This window comes from Eublepharis macularius, chromosome 6 (genome assembly GCF_028583425.1).
Source record: "Eublepharis macularius isolate TG4126 chromosome 6, MPM_Emac_v1.0, whole genome shotgun sequence".
NCBI classification, from domain to species: domain Eukaryota; kingdom Metazoa; phylum Chordata; class Lepidosauria; order Squamata; family Eublepharidae; genus Eublepharis; species Eublepharis macularius.
The window spans coordinates 97,173,227-97,194,789 of NC_072795.1; the positions used below are offsets into that span (position 1 = coordinate 97,173,227).

General features: G+C 40.0%; 1 protein-coding gene across 19 annotated transcripts in view; it reads left to right on the forward strand.

Moving 5' to 3' along the window:
* Nucleotides 1-21,282, forward strand: part of JAKMIP3 (Janus kinase and microtubule interacting protein 3) — a 75,682-nt gene extending 54,400 nt beyond the window's left edge. For 8 of the 19 annotated variants that reach the window (XM_054983108.1, XM_054983115.1, XM_054983111.1 and 5 more), the window contains 11 exons: nucleotides 1,435-1,518; nucleotides 3,431-3,493; nucleotides 6,513-6,611; nucleotides 8,267-8,365; nucleotides 8,463-8,516; nucleotides 10,444-10,509; nucleotides 12,882-12,950; nucleotides 14,057-14,134; nucleotides 16,845-17,048; nucleotides 18,214-18,279; nucleotides 21,232-21,282. In XM_054983108.1, coding sequence (XP_054839083.1) covers nucleotides 1,435-1,518; nucleotides 3,431-3,493; nucleotides 6,513-6,611; nucleotides 8,267-8,365; nucleotides 8,463-8,516; nucleotides 10,444-10,509; nucleotides 12,882-12,950; nucleotides 14,057-14,134; nucleotides 16,845-17,048; nucleotides 18,214-18,279; nucleotides 21,232-21,282 — 933 coding nt within the window. Of the gene's footprint in view, nucleotides 1-1,434; nucleotides 1,519-3,430; nucleotides 3,494-6,512; nucleotides 6,612-8,266; nucleotides 8,366-8,462; nucleotides 8,523-10,443; nucleotides 10,510-12,881; nucleotides 12,951-14,056; nucleotides 14,135-16,844; nucleotides 17,049-18,213; nucleotides 18,280-21,231 lie in introns of all 19 variants that reach the window. The other 11 variants (XM_054983107.1, XM_054983109.1, XM_054983110.1 and 8 more) reach the window with 5 other exon arrangements.
* The last annotated feature ends 281 nt before the right edge of the window (nucleotides 21,283-21,563 follow it).

The following is a 21,563-nucleotide window of genomic DNA, read 5'->3' on the forward strand; positions in this document are numbered from 1 at the left end:
AAGTTGTAGCTTATTACTAGGTAAGCATCTATAAATGATCCTTGATCTAGCTGAAGTTAGTTATTACTAACTCATTGTAACAAATGGAGTGAGGAGAATGGTCGCAACTAACTTCAGTTTCATTTTTTTTTTCAGTAGGATCATGTCTAAAACCTCCTGAATCAGAACCTGGATATTATACAAAGATTTTAAAATGTAAACAGAGCTGCAGTCTCACACACTTTCTAAACGTGTCAGAGTCATGGGGGAACCCATAAGGAAGGTATCAAGTCAACATCTCAAAAGATGCAAATGAGAGGATTTTTTACAAAGAAAATTTCTGATAGAAGCCAAACAAATTTTAATTATGTAGCAGGGAAGTGTAGGTCAGAAAAAGCTAAATGATTTTTCATGGCTTGTAGATATTTTCTTCCACCCCCTCTTTACCACCACTTTACTTCAATTGTCAATATATTAGGGAGAGGGGAGCTCTGAGGGGAACGCAGTTAAATACGCCTTTTGGTATTTCCATAATGTGTTCGCTCTGGATTCATAATGCACCTTCCGAGCAATCTGAGATACAAATACAAAGTTCAATTTTATGGCTTATCAAAGCAGCTGCATTTTCCACGGTCGCACTGAATTGAGAGATTACCGAAGAAAATCACATCTAGTGCATTTATTTTTTCTTAGCCGCTTACAGTTGAGATATAGAAAAAACTTGATATTAAATGCCCTTTCTATGGAAATCTATGAGCAATATCTTTGAATATAAAAATAGCCACAAGCTTGATTACTATAGCTTTTTTCTTTTGAAAATAATTGTATTTTTATAACAGAATAGTTTGAATACCTGAAATTCTGCTACCCTGTCAGCATTCCTTAAGGTTACCTTATGAGGACAAGTAAGAATGTCTTATATAGATCTCTACAGTATAAATTTGTACTTGTTACCATAAAATATGTAGAATCAATTTACCTCCTATGCTATTCCCTAATCTCTGCTATTGAGAACCAATTTTAATTCAGCAATATAGGAAAGTATTCTTCACAATACATTATGCTATATAGGCAATTAAAATTCAGTATCAGGAAATTGGTTTCATACTTATAAGAAATGAAAAATCATCTAGGGTAAAAATACTCATCCAGTAGAAGACTACAATCAATACAGGGCTGCAGCGAAAACCAGCATCTTCACATCAAATTTCCCTCCTCCACTCCCTAACATTTAATCACATTACTATCCCTCTTCCCCCAGTACTCCACATTGGCAGGGGCAGAGAAATGCATGGTGTGGACAAGGTCTATGTGAATAGCAACTCCAGTTATCCAAACTTGTGAATATTTAGATATTTTAAATTGCCCTTTCAGGCCATTCAGGTGAATAACACTGCACTGTATTTGTTATAGCTATCAGAGAAAGTTTGATGTTTCTTCAATCCCATCCTACAGACTCGTGAGCAGCTTCAAGCAGAAATCCAGAGATCCCAAGCACAAATAGAGGATCTAGAAAAGGCACTTGCTGAGCAAGGACAGGTAATGTATTGTAGGACAAATGCATCACAGGAATGCAGTCCTCACTGCAATAGCATTAGAAGGGCCATAGTAGACAAGATATGCAGAGATCAATGATTAGATTTCCATATAGGATATTTTAAAATGCTGGAGGGGGGTCTCAGATCAAGACAACATCACTGGGTAGAGGTTAGCCCTTCTTCTCCCAATGCTCTTTTTCTAGTAAACCCTCCCTCCACCACCAGAACTGTGATTTGCCACAGGTTTCCTTGATATGACAATAGCAACTCCAGGGGACAATTTACTTTGGGGGAAGTGGTATTGATTGAACTAGTTGGCCCTCATTAACAGCAGTGCAGCCCTGATGTGATTCAGGGAGGCCCATTGCTGGATATAAGTGCCATAAACTCAGTTTGTTTGTACTGCAGCTGTGGTCTAAGGTGTAGATATTGACATCAAGTGTAAAGTAAAGGATGTTGAACAATGGGAACTAAAAACAATGATTTGGAGCCATGATGTCCTAGGCTAGTTTTGTGATGCTATGTGAACACTGTACAAAATGAAGGGAACCCTAGGAAGTGCTTTCTGATCTGTGGGTTTCTGCATTTAGCAAACTGCTCTCTTTAAAGAATTTGAATGAATCACCTCCCAAATCAGTCTTGATGTTAGCTCTCTAGACAAATTTGCGCATAGTCCAAACATACCATTAATATATGTTTCCTATATTAATCTGAAGAGTTATACTTGAACAAACTTATTTTGATGATATACTTCTAAACGTCCCTTAGCTTGGGTTGTATATTAAGAGGACAGCTCAATAATTATCTCTTTCCTCTCCAGTTCCGATCTACCAAACCATTCATTGCTCTTCAACTTTGGCAGGCTTATGAGCTCATGTTTCTTAACATGGGAGTACACAGTGCTGAACTTTTCCTGTCCTTAATTGTGTCCCATGCTTTTGGTGTGTGTTTTATTTCAGTCCTATTTGCTGTTCTATTTCCATCTATGCTTTGCGAGCACATCCTAACTTAAGAGAAGGCTTCAACCAAATCCACCTATGCTTCATCTGAAAAATAACATTTTGTTGTAATTGTATACGTTGCCAAAGAGACAAGCACTTTTTGAAACTATGTTGTCTTTTTAGCACTGGACACTGCTGCAGCCCAGTAGGCAGCAGGAACCTCTAGTTCTACCTAGGGATGTGCACTTTGGGTTTCCGATTTGGGTAAAATACATGAATCGAACCCAATCGGTAAAGATTTGGGATTTCCGTATCAGGGCTAGCATGCTCGCCCTGATTTGGAAATCTCGAATCAAAGCTTTCCAAAGCATCTGGAATGTTTCAGAAAGCTTTGGGGCTGAGTTTAAAGGGCCCTGCCGCTGCTTGCAAGAGGTGGGGCCCTTTAAACATCACCCCAGCCCCCCAGCCCCACTTACCTTGGCTGTACCAACCATTTGAGGGGCAGGAAGGGCTGGAGGAGGCACCCTGCAGGCTCAGAGCAGGTGGTGCGGCAGCAGAGGAGCCAGTTCCAGGCCATCGCAGCCTCGTGCATGCTGCTGCCACCACCACCCACCTGATCACCCTCCCCCCCTCCCTCCAGCCAGTTAAGTGGGTGGGGGGTGAAGGGGTTGCCCCAAGGGGGGTGGGAAGGGGGGTGGGGGAGTTGCTCCCCCTCACTTCAGTATGCTCCAAATATGTATGGAGCATACCGAAGTGAGTAAATACCATAATTCCAAAGCGGCTTGCTGCTTCGGAATTATGGTATTTTCAAATTTTTTCCGAAGGGGAAACCTGAATCTTTTTGGGATGCACACCCCTAGTTCTACCCTGTGAATTCCTGTCCTTTCTATGGCACTCAGTCTATATCAGGCATTTTATATGATAGGTCCTCTTTCCCATTCTCTGTGTAATAACAATATTTTATTTTTCCAGGACATGAAGTGGATTGAAGAAAAGCAGGCATTATACCGAAGAAACCAGGAGCTTGTTGACAAGGTATCTCATTTTTTAAATGTCTGTATCAAATGTAAGAATAATTAAAGAAATGCAAATATGTAATCCCAGAATAAGAAAAGAAACACTTCCACATAATCCATAATGTAAAGTGTGTGTGTGTGTGTGTGTGTGTGGTTTCAGTCAATACACAACAGTTGTACAGTGCACTCTGTCACTCCAAGTGAAGGTGGCATATTTTCTAGTCTATGGATGTATTATACAGCTTGATTATTTGTTACCATTTCAGTCCTAAAGGCTAAAAGAGGAAGAATATAAAAATGATAAAAGAGCATTTCTAGCTTGTAGTAATAACTGAGAGCCAAACTACATGAGATGAATTACATGAGTATGACACGTGAATGCACTTAAACGAGTTTCCCCGTTGCTTTCCTGTTCACTTGCATACCATGGCCACACGGCACTCGATCCCATGCTTGGATTGGTATGTGTTTTTCCCCATTCCTCCCATATGAGAGATGGTATTCCATGATGCACTTTCTCTTCATGCATGCTCAAACCTTCCTCTGCAGCTTTTCTGAAAGGGAGACTTGTTTACTCTATTGGACATATTGGGAAAAAAACACACCAGGTTTCCTGGCGGGGGGGGGGGCTGAAAACAGGGGTTCCAGACCTCTGCTGAGATCTTGCAGCTCTGCCTGCCAGGAAAGGGGACATATATACAAAGGGGGGGGGGGCAATCCCCACTTCAGAAGCCATAGCAGTGTTTCTTGCTGTCAGCCAGAATCAACTCTTTCCTGACTGTTTGTCCCCAGCTACCTCCGATCTCCATTATTATCTATGGGGAAAACTGGGGGGGCTATCCAGGGGGGGTGGGGGTGACATTTTGCAAAATAAATCTACAAAATTTTCAGGGGACCTGCTGATTACTGTCCTCTAAAGACCTCCCAAGTTTCATGGAGATTGGACTTTGGGAAGCCATTTTACCCACCCCCCCAAAGTAGGTGCCATTAGCCACCTTTTTTTTACTGTTGTGGAGAGCAAATGACAGCAACTGGGGAAACCCATCAATCATGCCTTTCTTAGGGTTCAATCTCCCTGAAACTTGAGGGTCTTTAGAGGACAGTAAGGAGTAGGTCTCCTGCAAATTTGGTGGATTTTGGACCTTGGGGAGGTCATTTAGACCTCCCCCCAAAATAAGTGCCATCAGCCACTCCGTTCATTACTATTGTGGAGAGAAAATGACATCAACAGAGGAACCCATTGATTGCCTTTCCCGGGGGGTTAATCACTCTGAAACTTGGGGGGTCTTTAGAGGACAGTGAGGAGTAGGTCTCCTGCAATTTTGGAGGATTTTGGACCATGGGGAGGTCATTTTAGAGCCCCTTAAAGTAGGTGCCATCAGCCATCTCATTTTTTACTATTATGGAGAGAAAATGACAGTAAATGGGGACACCCATTAATCATGCCTTTCCTGTTCAATCTCACTGAGACTTGGGGGGTGGTCTTTAGAGGACAGTGAGGAGTAGATCTCCTGCAAATTTGGAGGTTTTTGCTTGCAAAATGCCACCCCAGCCCCCGAGATAGCTTCCCTTGTTTTCTCCATAGGGAATAACGGAGATTGAAGGTGGCTGTGGGCACCTTCTTTCAGGGCCCATAAAGTGGTCCCCCGAAGTCTAATATTCATGAAACTTGGGGAGTCTTTAGAGGACAGCTAGAAGTAGGTCCCCAGCAAATTTGGTAAAATTTGGTCCTAACATGCCTCCCCAGACCCCCAGAAAGCCCCGAATTACATTTTCCATTGGAAATAACGGCCAAATTTTATCCAATTTGCTCTTTATTGCCAAGCTAAACTGGAGAACAAGTAACCCCCACCCTGTCCTTTTTAGGTTCATGTATCAGGCATGTTTCTGAACTTTTGCTCAGATGCTCAGTCATGTTGCTATGCTTCTTCCCACCTCCTCCTGATCCTGACTGAAGATGCTGCATGGAGAGGAGGAGGGAGGTGGTTGCAGGAAGGAGGAGTAGGGAGGCAGCAGTGTCAACTAGAAAATGGTAGAATTTAAAACATGCCATATTAAAAGCAAAATACAAAAGCAAAGTGTCACTGTGACACTGAGAGATCTCTGTCTTTTGGTGCTACACCTCTGAAGATGCCAGCCACAGCTGCTGGCGAAACGTCAGGAACTACAATGCCAAGACCACGGCAATACAGCCTGGAAAACCCACAACAACCATCGTTCTCCGGCCGTGAAAGCCTTCGACAATACATAAAAGCAAAACAGTTTGGGTGTAAGTCCATTGTAAGGGCAAAAAGAGGGGAGAGGGAAGTGGAAGCCACCCAAAATCGATGCTCTGCAATGATGTCTCACTGATCATGACCATGGACACTCGCAACCATGACTACACCAGTTCCCCAACACGTGCACGAACTAGGACTACAGGACACATGTTCACCCAGGGTAAAATGGACATGGGCAGGTAGGAGCAGACATTATTCTAGACACTCGTATAGCCTCATGTAACTCATCTCGTGTAGTTTTGTTCAGATCACTTTGTAGTGATCATCTTAGTCATCCTTACTTCTAAATTAGGTTGGTATTATTATTCCACCCTATCCCACAAAACACCCTGACATGGATAGCTCAGGTGAGCCTGATCTTGTTGGAACTAGGAAGGCAAGCAGGGTTGGCCTTGGTTAATAATTGGATGGGAGACCTCCAATAGAGACCAGAGATGCAGAGGCAGACAATAGCAAACCACCTCTGCTAGTCTCTTGCCTTGAAAACTCCACCAGGGGTCACCATAAGTTAGCTATGACTTAACAGCACTGTAGACACACACACCACAAAACAGGGGATTGAGGCAAGAGAGTGTGTGTGCTATAGAGCTCCTTGACTAAATTCATATTTGAAGCAAGATATCCTCTACTGATTTACCCACTTCCTTGCAGCTACTATACCAACTCTTCATCTGTGGTTCAGTCAAAGAGAGAAGCTGTTGCAAGTGGTACTAAATAATGAAAAAGAGTCCTCATTTTGCTTTTGCTTTCCTTGTCTAGATAAAACAAATGGAGACAGAAGAGGCTCGATTAAAGCATGATGTTCAAGATGCAAAAGATCAAAATGAACTCTTGGAATTTAGAATATTAGAACTTGAAGTAAGTAGAAATTTTCAAATTGTGTCACATGGAGATTATTATGGGTGTATACGTAACTGTGAACAGTGCAAAGAGCATCAAACACCATTGTTAAGATGGAGGCTTCTTTTGTGAGGCAAGAAGAGCATATCTGTGCTCTTCCTTGCTGTCTGTCCCACTTTAGCAACTTAGTGCCAAATATTTGGTATGCTGTACTATGCTGGTCATGGTGTTTGAAAAACTTTGAATATTATTTGGTACTTCCTTTATTCACCATCTTTGCTGCATCCTTGTTTTGTTTTGTTTTGTATTTACTGATGTTCTAAATGTAGTAGCATTAACTCAGTCTTGAGTAATGGCCTGATATAGTGATGCAAGCTCAACGTTTGTGGTTATGCCTGACAGTTAACCTAAAGGTTCAATCACCTACCAACTCTAGGCATTTTGTAATTCCTTTTATCATGGAAAAAAACTTTTCAAGCCTTAGGATCATCCTCCTTTCTTGAGTGCACATGCAGACCAGTCAAAGGAAGAGATAGGTAAGATGAACCTGAGCTTGCAGCTTGGTTGTGGATTCTCACTCTAATAAAAAATGATTGTAAGGATCCAAAGCTGTCTTTGTTTATTTGTTTAAAGTGCTTATACTTAGTTTTTCAGCTAACATAAGCCTCCAAGGCAGCTAACAAAATACATCTTCAGAACAGACAACAATTAAAAGTAGCATAATGAAACAGCATAGGTAGGGAGTAACAGCCACCTGTACTCTAAGAACTTATTAGCAGCCTTTTTGAAGCAGATAAATCGCCCATATTATCCAGCATCCCTGTTTCCAAAGTAGCCAACCAGATGCTCCCAAAATGGCCACTAGCAGGGCATGAAGGCAGTGCTTCTTTCTAACTTGGAATTACAGTAACAACAAAGTGTTGAGAACATATTGAGTTCCATCTCCTGGTCCAATAGAAAAGTATTGAGTTCCATCTCCTGGTCCAATAGGAACATTTGGAACGCTTTAGTAAAGAACTCACACTTCGCCTTTGCTTTTGTCCAAAGTGTCCAGATCTGAATTTATTGCAAATTCACTTGTTGAAGTTTCTACTATGACTTTCTGAACACAATATTCAGTAATTGGAATACTGCATTCCTTTGCTCAGTGGGTTGGTCACTGCACGCCCTTGACTGTATCAAAGAAAGAGTAGCCAAGGCTATTCCTTGGGCATGTGCTAACCGTGGTGGTCCTAGTAGAGGGCTGGGTAATTCCCAGAATATGTACAATTTGAATCAAGGCAAAAAAAACCCCATTAAGTATTCTGGAGTTTCCCATGACATTTGTATTTCTGATGGGCTTAGAATACAAGGGGAAAGATGTTTACATTTTCTTATTTTCACTGGAAAAGGTCACTGATTTTTGCTCTGTGTTCTGGACTACAAGATATTGGTGCTTTAGAAAAGTTCTTTAATTAAATACCCTACTGATAGTAGAATGAGAAAGCTGCAACTTTTCCATTACACAACTAGTCCAAAGCAGCCAATGCTGTTCCTTATTCACAATCGACAGATGGTCCCTTGCAGCTTTGACTTACTTTCCATTTATATTTGAGTGATAAATTTGTTAGATCTTATTTTTATTATGCTGACAATTAAACAGTAGCCTTTAAGCAAAATTGCTATGATTGCAGGAGAGAGAAAGACGATCGCCAGCTATCAATTTTCATCACATTCCTTTTACTGAGGGGAAGAGCCCCCTCCAAGTCTATTGTGAGGCAGAAGGTGTGACAGTAAGTTATTCCAGTATTTTTCATTTATTTATTGCTTCCACTGAACTGTCACTCCTTATTCTGACACTCCATCCCCTGTATACTTCTCTCTTGTTAGGATATTCTAGTAGCAGAATTGATGAAAAAATTGGACATTTTAGGGGATAACGCCGTAAGTGTATGTTCCTTTAATAAATTGTACATGTTTCTGTTAATATGTTTTGTCCCTTTGTCATGTTGGCATTTGACAATGCCATGCATGTTCTGGTGGGTTGCTATTTTTCACACTTGCTTTGAATTTGTGAACTGGAACGGTAGACTTTAGGCCAATGTTTGCATGTTGCTAGCATGTAGGACATATTAGATATGTCACAAGCTATCCTAATGTTGCAATTGAACCATTCGGCTTTTCTAAAAGCTTTTTCATAATGCACACTCACATTTTCTTTCTATGGTTTACATCCTTTGCTATTTCCTTTTTTAATGGATTTGAACTTCTCTAGGAATTTAACGTTGTCAGTTCAATAGACTCCAAGGAACTCTAACTAAATTTTGAAAAAGCACCGTATTGTTGATCTTTTAACAAAAATGGTACCAAATTATATAAATCTTTATTTGGGGATTGAAATAATGCATAACATACAAATGGATAGTGTTGGACTGTTTTTAGGTATATTTGTGTATGATTCTGCAAAAAAGATTTCAAAGGCAAGCTAAGCATGAAGCATGAACTTCATACTGAAGTCAATGTAACTTCAAAATGTTTACATTTTAAAATATGTCTGTTATTTTCTGCCTTTTATGTGACATACTTGTAATTTTGGGCAGTCCCTCTTCGAGAAGAAGAATGTAAAAGACTGCAGCTATGAGATCAAAAGAAGAACTATCAGTTTCCCATGTTGTTTTCCTTTCCTTTTCATAATGTCAAGATAAACACAACTTGTGATATTAGATCATTGCTTCGTTCCTATCTAATGTCACCCACTGTTGACAAAGACAGCTTAGTATGATAACATCATGTTATGCATTGTGTTTACCTTGATGAGAGGATGGAAATAAAGTGACACAGAGCAGTGGAGACTCCATCTCTCTCATAATATCTGTTTGAACCCTTTGTCAATGACTGAGAATTCTCCATGAGCAGAATGGAAAATAATAAAGTGCAAAGAGAATGAGCAGAAATAGAACATGTAATGATTCATACGGGGTTAAAAACACTCATATTTAATTGAGGTAAATCATAACATAGAAACATTATTAAGACTAACAAAACATAGTCTTGACTAGAAACCATGGAAAACAATGATAAGGATGTTGGTTGCGATTAACATGTGCTGCTGCTGTCAGTCATTTTGCTTGACTGAGCTCACAGCCTCCCGATGCAAGCAGCTTAAGATTCTTTGGACCTATTTCATGCATGGTCTCAAAAACAAGTGAGAAATCCCCAGTTCATCCAGCCAAAAAGCCAGAGATGTGGCTTTTTGGTATTGGTTTATCCATAGAAGTTACATAATTAAGAGGAAGTATGCAACAGTGAAAGTGAAAAAAGTGAAGCTCAACAATGCAGAAAAATGAAGGGAGTAGAATAATATTAGATATGAATATGTAGTATTATTTTTTCTGGCAATCAATGCACATGTTCACAGTATCTATATGTTTACTTTTTATCCAAAATTTTGAGGTAAATTTACCAGTCCTCAGTTTTGATATCTTCATAAATTCTTTTCTGTATCCCTGAGCACAGCACCATGAAATCTTACGCCCTTCCATGTCTCCATTTGTGTTTGTTGAGGAAACTGCAATTGCTAAATGCTGAGAAGCAAGCCATTTGTGCACGTTCGAAAAAATAATCACCTTTGCAGTTGTGTCAGGCTCAGTCCAGAACAGATTTGAGTAGGCTAAGGCTCATTGAAATCAAAGGGTTTAACTCTGTACTGGATTGTGGCCGCCAAGTATTGTAAAAAAAAAAAAAACATATGCAGGAAAATACTCGTTTTGTTTTGTGATTTTAGAATATATTCAGCGGAAGAACTGCCACAGAACATAAAAGAGATTAAATGATTTGGTTTGATAATAATTTTATTCTGCTCTTGCTGCAGAACTTGACAAATGAAGAGCAAGTAATTGTAATACAAGCAAGGACAGTTTTGACATTGGCAGAAAAGGTAATGACAATTTTTTCCTTCTTTGAGGGAAATTCAGTAACCATTATTATTAGCACAACCCCATTATGTTTAGTGTGAGTACAGCAGTTCTTAATTCTTTTTCCTCTCATTTAAACCAGCTTTCAAAATTGATTCTAAGAAATGATCTACAGTGCATATTATTTTTATCATATGCATAAAGATTTCCATGAGTTGTTACCTCCATAGTACCACCATATATATTAGCTTTCAGATGCAATGACAAACCATGCTGCTATGTGAACAAGGCTGGGACATGCCTTGGGCTCTTCTCCCCCGCTTCCCCCCCCCCCCGCTTAATTAAATCAGTTACTTCCAGGTTTTCAACAAACTATAGTTTGTTATTACATCCAAATCAACAAATGATAATTTGCACAAGAACATAAGAGGTGCCCTGGTGGGTCAGAGGAGAAGTCCATCTGGTCCAGCATCCTGTTTCAAACAGTGGCCAACCAGTTACTCTGGAGGGCCAACAGAGCATAGAGCAAAGGTCTCCCTCTGATATTTCCTCCTAGCAGTGGTTATTACAGCCCCCAGGAGACCTGTGGGCAATTCCCCACATTTCCCCTCCCCTTGGTCAGCTGTCCTTTGGTTCAGCTACCACCAAACTGATTTTCTGGCTTACCTTTCACCAGAAGTTTGGTCCTGTTGAGCCTCTGAGCATATGCAGAGTACTGATCATGAACAAATATCTAGGCAATAGGAAGGAACTTTTACAGAGTCTTCTTCTTAAACAGAGAATCTTTATTATACTACACCTATATAGCGCTGAAAACACATGGAAAGTAAAATCATAACACAATGTCTACTGCAGATCTAAGGAAAAAGAATACAAAAACATTCTGCTAGGCTATTTGAGAGTTACAAATATTACCTCACATCCCCTTATTGGAATGGGTGCAGGATTTCTGCAGGGCATACACAAATAGATGCAAATGCCCCTTTATTCCTCCTGCTACTGGTCCTGGTGGGAAACGGCTTGCACACTCACATCCAACACACAAGATGTTGCACATTGCACACAGAACATGCTGCATACAGAACAAAGGAAGGTCAGAGTTTTTAACCCTTCATTTAATCCTTCATTTGGATGGATTTCCCAACTCCCAGTCCTGGGTTTGGAATTGCATCCCTTGTAGGCCCCTAGGCAAGCCTCCTTCCAATGGTATAGGAAAGCATGAATTGCTTTATAGCCACTGGCTTTAGTGCCTTGCTTGGGTTATTCAAACAGTCATCCTTCTGGCCCACTTTGACAGCAAATGGTTGGAACTTCATTTCTTCCTGGTTGGCAAATTGAGAGCTTTACTGGTCCCCCTTTCCCTTCCTGGGAAAGAGAATCTTCCTCAGGATCTGCTGGAGTGCAATTAAGGCCTCTTTGTATATCTTTTTCACAACACCAGTATTCAGAGGTTTACTGCCTTTGAATGTGGAGAAATTCCTTATTGTCATCATAGCTAGTAGCCATTGGAGGACCTGTTTTGTTTTATTGTTTTTAAAAAAATTAAGCTGCCTTTCCATCTAAGTTAAGGTTCCTGTGGGGATTAGGATCCTCCATGAATCTGTCTAATTCCCTTTTAAATCACGTTTCCTGCAAACCCAATTGGACACGGTTTGCAATTCTCCTTTGCAAGGCAAGCACAAACCATGATCTGTCAGTTCATATTTATTTATTACATTTATAGTGGGCTCTTCTGCCAGATGGTGTTCCAAAGCTGCTAACAATTCCAGTCCGTAACAATATATGATTCAATAGAAAATTAAAGTTTGCTACAAATCATGAAGGAAACAGTGAACTACATTCTAAATGGCGAGAGGAGGAGGAGAGAATACACATAAGCACAGGGCTCATTCCTTCCAGGTTCACTCACATAGCACCATACCATGGTTTAGTGTTGTGTCGAGCCATATGAAGCCCATCTATGTTAGCAACAGCCAGAATGAGGAACATGCAGTACTGCCATGGGAACAGTGCCCACATGGAGACTGTTTTAAGTGGCCTACACATGACGTGTAGACTGACTCTAAGAGTAACTTGCTTTGTTTGAATGATGTTCTTTAGAACTAAATGGGAGCTATTTTGAACATGCATGCACTTTATTCAGCAAACTTTTGTGTGGGACCCAAATCCAAAAGGCAGATTGTCCTTGCTGGATCAAGGAATACTGTATGTAATCATTGGGATTGCCTGGTTTAGAAAACAATTTTTGGTTTGCATAAGCTACTAATATACTGGAGTGTTCTGTTTCTGACTAAAATGTCATGTCTTTATATGAGGGCAGCAGTAAGGGGTAGGGGTAAATCCTACTGTTTTGTCAAATGTCAGAACTTGATCTTTCATCATCACCTTTGTACAGTGGCTACAGCAGATAGAAGTGACAGAATCGGCCCTACAGCAAAAGATGCTAGATTTGGAGAATGAAAAGGTAATGTAAACATTCATCAAACATTAAGAGACAGCAGTTGTGACAGAACACAGTTTAAAGAGAGGTTTCCACCATGCAACACTCAGAAGGCTGGAGGGGGAGGAGCTGACAGTGGCCTGGAATAAGAATTGGATTGGCAGGCTTCCCCCTTCCCTCACATTGGCTGGTCAGAACCCCACCTTCAGAATGTGAGAATTGCTGACAGAATTTTACAGTTCATTCGGGAGTTGGGATTTGAAGAGAGTATTTGTAAGAGTCTGACAGGGAAGGTCAGACCAGTACCCCTCTGAAGCGAGGGAAAGAATATCAGTTGCCCTACTGTAACAACCTTGTTTGAGAGAGAAGCATTGCCAGTATAAAACCTATTTATACAGCCACAATAGAACTGGGGGTATGTTTTTAGCTCAGAGGGAATTGGATAGTAGTGGAGACTCCCATTTCAGCCAAAAGAATTCTTCTTAGGAAAGAAAGAATAATTCCTGCCCAGTGTTTAGAAAAAGGGGTTCAGCTCTGTGGAGGACCCCAGGATTGGTGTAAAAGGAAAACTGTGTTGAACTACTGTCTGGCAACCGAAGTTTAAAAGGGGAACTCTGTGGAGAAACTTTGTTACTATAACCCAAAGAGTAAACAAAACACCTCTCACTAATAAGAACTAAGCACAATACAACTAAGCTACAAGCAAACTGTTTTGCCTTTTATTTTTAAAGAATTCTGTTCTACCAGCAGGTTTTACCTCAGCTCTTTCATTCCCTGGCTGCCTATATTCCATCCCTGCCTGTTCAATAAAGTTTCTGTTTCTTTTAAGAGTTACTCAGCCTCCATTGCCATTTCATATACATAAGGAGGAGGGCGCCTGCTCTTCCCCCTATCAAGTCCTGGGCTGGGCTAAAAAGCCTTAAAATATAGCTGATTATCAGTGTGGGACAAAAAGAACTATAGTTTAAACAGAGACACACTACTTGAGTTGCTCAGCCACAGTGAGCAAACTTTAATGTTGGTGGGAAAATCTTCCTCACAGTGGGGGAGTGAAGGGGGATCTGTCATAGTAGTCATAAAAGTTGCTTGATGAGATAACCGATACCAACAAAATCTTATTCTTTCCTTAGGAACTGTTTAGTAAACAAAAGGGATATTTGGATGAGGAACTTGATTACAGGAAGCAGTCTCTGGATCAAGCACATAAGGTAAGACAAATACATTCATGAATAACATATACTGGTGGTTATCCCACATCCAGGACCCACATGGGTGCAGGGGGTGGATGGATACACTTCATGGAAGGTTGGCTCAGCAAAGTCCATTATTATGATATGGCTTATGTATATTATCTCAGAAATAAAATAGGATTTTTTGTTTCATGACTCATGAGATTATATAGATAAAATGAGATTGGGATGGCAGGGGGTGGAGTACACATTACAAACAAATAATCTTTGGGCCCTGTCCTTATCTGTCTGCTCATAGAACTGTATGAGAATGGTTCCAGAGATTATCCCATTATTGTCTGTCCTGTTTTCTTTATACAAAGCGTAGAACCCTTGAAGGGTTTAAACTCTTCCTCAGAAGCAGAGAAGGTTATTTTCCTCCAGATGCTGACTCACTCACAGCGGCGTAGCGTGGGTGAGGGATACCCGGGGCAGGAGGTGGTGCTTCTGGCCCTGTGTGCCCTGCACAATGACATCACTTCCTGGAAGTGACATTATCGTGCAGAGGCTCCCACAGTTCGGGCTGCTTGCCTCACCCCCCCTTACCACTTGGCCGCAGCTGCCCGCGCCACCACTGGGTGCCGAGCTGATGGCGGGGTGCAGGAGGCTGCGGTGAAGAGGTAAGGGGCGGGGGAGGCAAGCGGGGAGGCGGGCTTCCTGCCATGCCACCTACCACATTGCCAGGGCGCCCGGCTTGCTGGGCACCGAGCTGGCAGTGGTAGCTCAGGCAGCTGCAGTGAAGGGGCGAGGAGGTGAGCAGGGAGGTGGGCCGGGAGCATTCCCAGGGAGGGACCATGGACGTAGCGCCCCCTCAAAATTTTGCACCTGGGACAGTTGCTCCCCCGGCCCCCCCACGCTACGCCACTGCTCACTCGTTCCATAGAGTATTGCTGTTTGATTTGGCAGCCAAGAAAAGATGAGTGAAAGCTATATCAGAAGGGTGAAATGTTTTTAACATGATACGTATTTTTAGATTTGATTATTTTAGCAATGCTATTCATGATTTATGTTTTATGTTCTCTGTATTTGCTTGTAGTGGCCTTTGGCTATACACAATAAATACTATTGTATCGTATCATAAACCTTCCATTGGCAAAAGGGCTGCTTAGTTTACAGGATGGCTCCGTAGGCTGGAAACAGCCTTCAAACTTTGATGATTGGAGAAGAAGGATACAGGCCGTTATTTGCGGCACACTCTTTTGTACAAGCCCCGTGGAAATCCTGTGCAACTCCAATTCTTCGTGGAGAATGCACAAAGGAACTTCATTCTGGGCTGTCTTTGTTATAGAGAGGGCATTTTCATATGTGATATTTTCCTGCTATTTTTTTTGAATGAATAGGCACCTGTTGTCATGCACCCCCCAATTAGTAACGTATGTATTTGGTTTAGTAAAGTATGAGAGCCATCATTGAATACAGTTCATAGAATGCATTTATTTATTTAAATATTTTTATACCCTGCCTTTTCTCTCAGCTCAAGGAGGCTACAGTTGATGAATACCAGGCACTTGTGTGTAATGTGCTAACAAATCACTTCTGACCTATGGTGACTGTATGAATGACGGACCTCCAAAAATTCCTATCCTTAACAGACATGCTCAGATCTTGCAACTGACGGACATGGTTTCTTTTATTGAGTCCAGCCATCTCACTTGGGACCTTCCTCTTTTCCTACTGCCTTCAACTTTTCCTAGCATTATTGACTTTCTAGAGAGTCTTGTCTTCTCATGATGTGACCAAAATACAATAGCCTCAGTTTTGTCATTTTAGCTTCTAGGAGAATTCAGGCTTGATGTTATTTATCTTTTTGGCCCTCCATGGTATCTGCAAAACTCTCCTCCAGCACCATATTTCAAATTAATCAATTTTCTTCTCTTTTTCTTCTGTTCTGGCAAGAACTGATCTGGTCTGAAAATCTTGGCTTAAAGTATTCCTTCACCACTTACAGGGCCTTTTTCGCACGTGCAATTTTTGTCACTTTTGGCCCCACACCTCTTCAGGTTTTCTTCCAAATTCCAGACACTTAACTCCTCCTTCAGATTTCAGTGCAGCGTCTCAAAGATTCTCTTCCGAATTTTCTAGTTTCTTTTGAATAAATTGCACACTACAGGCTTAATAGTATATCTTATATATGTGCATGTTGGGTGATGTCTTATGTAGGATTTTGTTGATCAGGGACTCTAGTTATGACAGTGAGGAGGGAGAACAGGTTTAAACAGATGCAGAGTTTAATAGGTTCTTTCTCTGAATACAATTACAGTAACAATGGAATTAACTTCCTTCTAGAATTTCCCTTAGTTCTTCTGGTTTGGAATTGACTAATGTGTGATTAACCAACAGCAGTGTGGAATACTGACCTGGATAAAGGAACATGGAGTTCCTAAGTACCTGTTCTAGTGTAACCTAGGATGCAGTAGATACTGTTCAGAGAGGGAAGGGTCATTTTAAGCTACTGTTTTTACAATTCTGAGGAAAGTTTAGGTAAAATTCAAACTTGTTTGGGCTATTGTCAAATGCAGAAGAGATCTTTTGTGCTTCAAGTTCGCTCCAAAAGTACCTTTAAATCCCAGCACTTCAGACCAACTCATGCCAGACATATTAAGGAAGAAAAAAAGCTGCAGGGCAAATACTGCTGAAATATGTGAGCCATCTGTACCATGTGAATGAATGATGTCTTTTTATTATTTAGCACATTCTGGAATTAGAAGCCATGCTGTATGATGCCCTACAGCAGGAAGCAGGAGCCAAAATGTTAGAAATACTCTCAGAAGAGGAAAGAGAGAAGCTGAAGAATGCTGTTGAGCAATGGAAACGACAGGTTATGAGTGAACTCCGGGAACGGGATGCCCAGATTCTTCGGGAAAGAATGGAGCTCATTCAACATGCACAGCAGGTATGCAGCAGTTCACGGATATGGCATTGAGAAAGCTGCTCATTAAGATTAAAACTTGTGGGAGAAACATGAACAACAGCTTTTAGTGTTGCCTAAGTTTCTTCTGCATTATAATTTTTAAAAGGATGTAAATGAGATTTGGCTCTTTGGAAGTGGTTGTGGTATCACCAGCCCAAACTCTTGTGTTTCTTGACCAGAAAATCATTTTGGCTTCTCAGCTAGCACTTTCTAACAGCTTATATGGATTCATACAGGAGAAGTAGAGGGAATTTTTTAATCTTTGGGTGGAATTGAAATATTCATCACGAAGTGCTTCAGCCAACAACTCACCCCACTTCCTGATGTCATTACAATATGCATTTCCACGCCCCTTCCAGTGGCTGCTAATGATATGACTTGAAGATAGGAGTGTACATCAGATCTCAGGGCAAATTTTGACAGTAGCCCTGTGTTCTTTGCAGCAATGCTTCCACTCTGCATCTTTCATATAAGAAAGGGTAATTGCACTTCACTTCGAAAAGATGATCAGTTAATTCACTAGTGGGGGGAGCTATATGGTCCATCTGCCCCCCTATGTGCTGGGGAGTTAGAGTTTACCAGCCTGCACCTCCTCCCTCTTTCTCCATGTGTATGGTGTGCAGGGAAAAGGGAATGGTGCCCCATCTGGGATACTGCAATGTATGCTGCTATATTAAGATGTGATTTTATTGTTTTACTGTTTTATCTGTTTAACTCTGTAATCTATCTATTGCTGTAACCCGCCCTGAGCCCACTCGCGGGGAGGGCATGCTATAAATGTAATTAATCAATCAATCAGTAATTTCCCCAAGTCATACGTATTATCAAAAATTGCTTTTGTGTGGTTGGGGCTCTGTGTGGCTTTGGCCATTTTTGGATTGGCATCAGGCAAGCTTGAATGTTATGAAGTGTAGCTTAGCTAGAACCACTAGCTTTTTAATGTGTTTTATGTGACACTCACCATTGTTTTGTTGTAATGTCACCCCACACTGAAAGTAACCACAATCAGAATTTTGTACAAATCAGAGAAATAAACATATTATTTGCTCCACAGGTCCATCTAAATCCTGAAGCTTTACAAAAAAAAGTCATCCAGGTGAATTTTTTTTTAAAAAAATGGTATTCACATAGTGTTTCATTTTCACAGAGGATTAAGGAGCTAGAAGAAAGAATCGAGGGTCAAAAAAGACAAATAAAAGAATTAGAAGAAAAGGTAGGTAACAACATAGAAAAACTAGAATGATGCAAAAAGGTGTGTTCAATATTGATGATATAGCTATAGGATTCATAAACCTTAAATGAGGGACATTTTCATTTAATTCAAGTCAGTCTCCAAGTAATCTAGTTGGATAGTGGAAAAGATTTAAGTGCTCTAGAGAAAGGAGAGTTACTTACAGCACAGTCCCAAACAGAATCACACCCTTATAAAACCATTTATTTCAGTAGACTTAGGAAGGGTATAATTCTGCTTATGACTACCTTGGATTCAGGGATCTCTGAAGTCAAGTAGCATTGGTACATTAAATATTTTTCCTACAGGTATTTTTTCATTATATAAACTAGAGTGAAATTGTTTATAGGAGGCTTATTATTGAGTAGGAAACAACTTATACTTAAAACATTCTGAAAATCTATGATTTCTTCAAATGGTTATTCTACAGTTGAAATGCTCACATGAACTACATTCCAAATCTGCCAAGACAACAACCTGCAAACAAAGAAATAATGAAACTTCATTATTTAACTTCAGCATTGTAGTTTATTTTGCCCCCTTTGCCTAGAAGGCTGGCAGTTGTCTGGCCCATTGTAACAATTTTCAGATTTATAAAATTTCTAGTCCACTTTTATCCTGCCCTTCTTCCAAGGAGCTCAAAGTGCTGTACATGCTCTTCCTTCATATATATTTATCCTCGCAGCAGCCATGTGAAGTACATTAGGTTGGGAAAGAGTGACTAAACCAAGTGAATTAAGTGACAGAATGAGGGAAGGGGGGTTGGACCCAGATTCTAGTGCAACACTCTTACCATGATACCAAATTATAAATCTCTCAAATGATCGGTATGTCCCCAGTAGGAGGTTGATTTGCACTATATACTCCTTTTCCCATCAATCACCAAATGCTCATTAGTTAGAGACCCCCAACTACACAAAATGTATATACAAAGCACTTTTTAAAAACTCAGTTGCAAGGTGCATGGAGACCCAACTGAGATCCAGCATCACAGTGCCAGAGGTGGGGCTTTAAGCCTCCCCTCTGTAACGAGCTTTTTAAGTGGAAACTAAGCTTCCACTTAACCAAAAGAAAGATGTATCTTTTTCTCTTGGAAAGCTTTCAGCAATTAGTTTTCAGACCTGTCAAACAGCTAAGTTCTTTGAACCACCTCTTTATCAGTACATTTATTTTATACAAGGTTCAATATTACTTTGCAACTCCTTATCATACTCACAGACACTTGTCTGGAGTTTATTTCACTTTATTGAAAATATACCCTAGTTTTTCATGAAGCAAGTAATTAAAATATAAATGGTTATTAATATAAATCCTATAAAAAAGAACACAGAAAGGCAATAAGAAATAAGTTTGCTAACATTTCCTAATAAATTCTAAGTTTAACATAATCAAAGTTTCTATGAAATGCATAGGTAAAGTTAAATCCTCACCTAAATTCTCTCAGGAGATTTCTTCCATCAGAGCTCTGACATTCTATCTGAATTTGCATTTTTATAAGTCATCATATGCAAATATCTAAGAGCTTTTCACATGATAGCACAAACAAATGATAATTAGTCTGATGTTTCATGGAATATTCATAGTTTCTATAGTATAACTTTCCAATTAGTAAAAAATGACATTATACTCAAACTTGCAAAACAAAACTATAAATCTCTGAGAAATGTCAGAAAGGGTTAAGTTGACCTATTGGTTGAATCTCTGATAGAGGAACATTAATCTAGATAGAGTCCACTATTTTAATTAACTGTCAAACAATTAAAGCACACCTGTTAGAATTACCTAACACTTAGAAAAAAACACACAGACCGTTCATGCAAAGTTTGAAAGTTCATCTAGAATACAAGTACATGGCATAGTATTGCTTAGTATTGATTATTGTCATGTGCTTTTATTTATATTGGTGCAACACCTCTTTTCCCAATCAAAAAGGGTATCAGTACACATGTAGGTGGTGAGTTTAAAAAAAGTGCTCCATATAGGGAACTCCTAGCATTTTGTCCAGTTAGACCTTAGACAGAGCAACTGCCTCTATCCTCCTAGGGAGGTCCATCTTGCAGTCCCCAAGATGATTATGGCAAGAAGAACTGGTCATTTTTTAAAATAATCCAGCCAAAGATGGCCAACTCCAATCGCCAAACAGTGATCTGAAGGTCACAGCAGTCAAGCTGCATAAGAAAGTTGCCACCATCTAGCAGCAAGGTTTTTCCTGTTATAATATGTACTGAGAGACAAAACATGACATGCAAGTGCATATTTTATATTACATACATTATAACAGTGAACTGCATTCTTTGTTTCTTTTTCTTTCTTGAAACTCCTTTACAAGAATTTACAAAGGTCTGTAGAAGTGGACTCTAGTCAACAAAAACATATGCTAGAATACAATTTTGTTAGCCACAGGCTCTTGTTTATTTTATTTTATTTTGCTGCCACAGATCAACATGACAGTCCCTCTGGAATTACTACTGGGGTATCATTTCTTTTTTCAAAACAAAGGTTTTGAAAAGGCTTTAAAACACAGGTTAATGGAGTTTCAAGTCAGCATGGGAGTAAACAAGGCCACACCAGATCATTTTCATGGATGTGAAAAAAATGAGAAAAGCAATAAACAGATTTTATTTTTTCTAGTAAAATTAAACTTACTAATGTAGAAAAATGGGCTCTAAAATTCATTGAACTTGTCTTCCCATAATTTTATAGCTCTCTTCAGTTCCTGTTGCAATCTAGTATCCTGTTCATAGACATGAAATCTTAGGAGAGGCAAGTAAATTTGAAAGGTCACCCACTGTAGCTTATTTCTTCTCTCCATTGAAATAAACTGTTGTTCTTCTCTCTTGCCTAGAGTCATTGCTTGTTCTATACTAGGCTCACTATAAATCCTTTTTTCTTTTTCTCTTTTTTCTTTTCTTTCCCCATTTTCCCTTTTTTCAGTTTTTATTTTTGTTTTTATTTTTCTCTTTAGCTTTCATTCTTTGGTCATAGTACCTCCATCCACCTGCAGAGGGTAAGTATCCTGTTTACTAATTACAGACTTCTGCTCTGCTTCTTGTTCTTTCCTAATGCTCTCCTTGATAATGGACTCATCAAAGTATATGAAAGACCCAAGAACAGGGTGGTGTTATTCTTCCGGGCCAGGATGATGGACTTTGCTCTGATACTGGAAATTTGAGGAGGAAAATAAATCTTATTCAAGACCAAATTCAAAATTTAGCTCTCAGTTCTCAGGCGCATAGGGCCAACTTGAATTGGAACTGTGACATTCA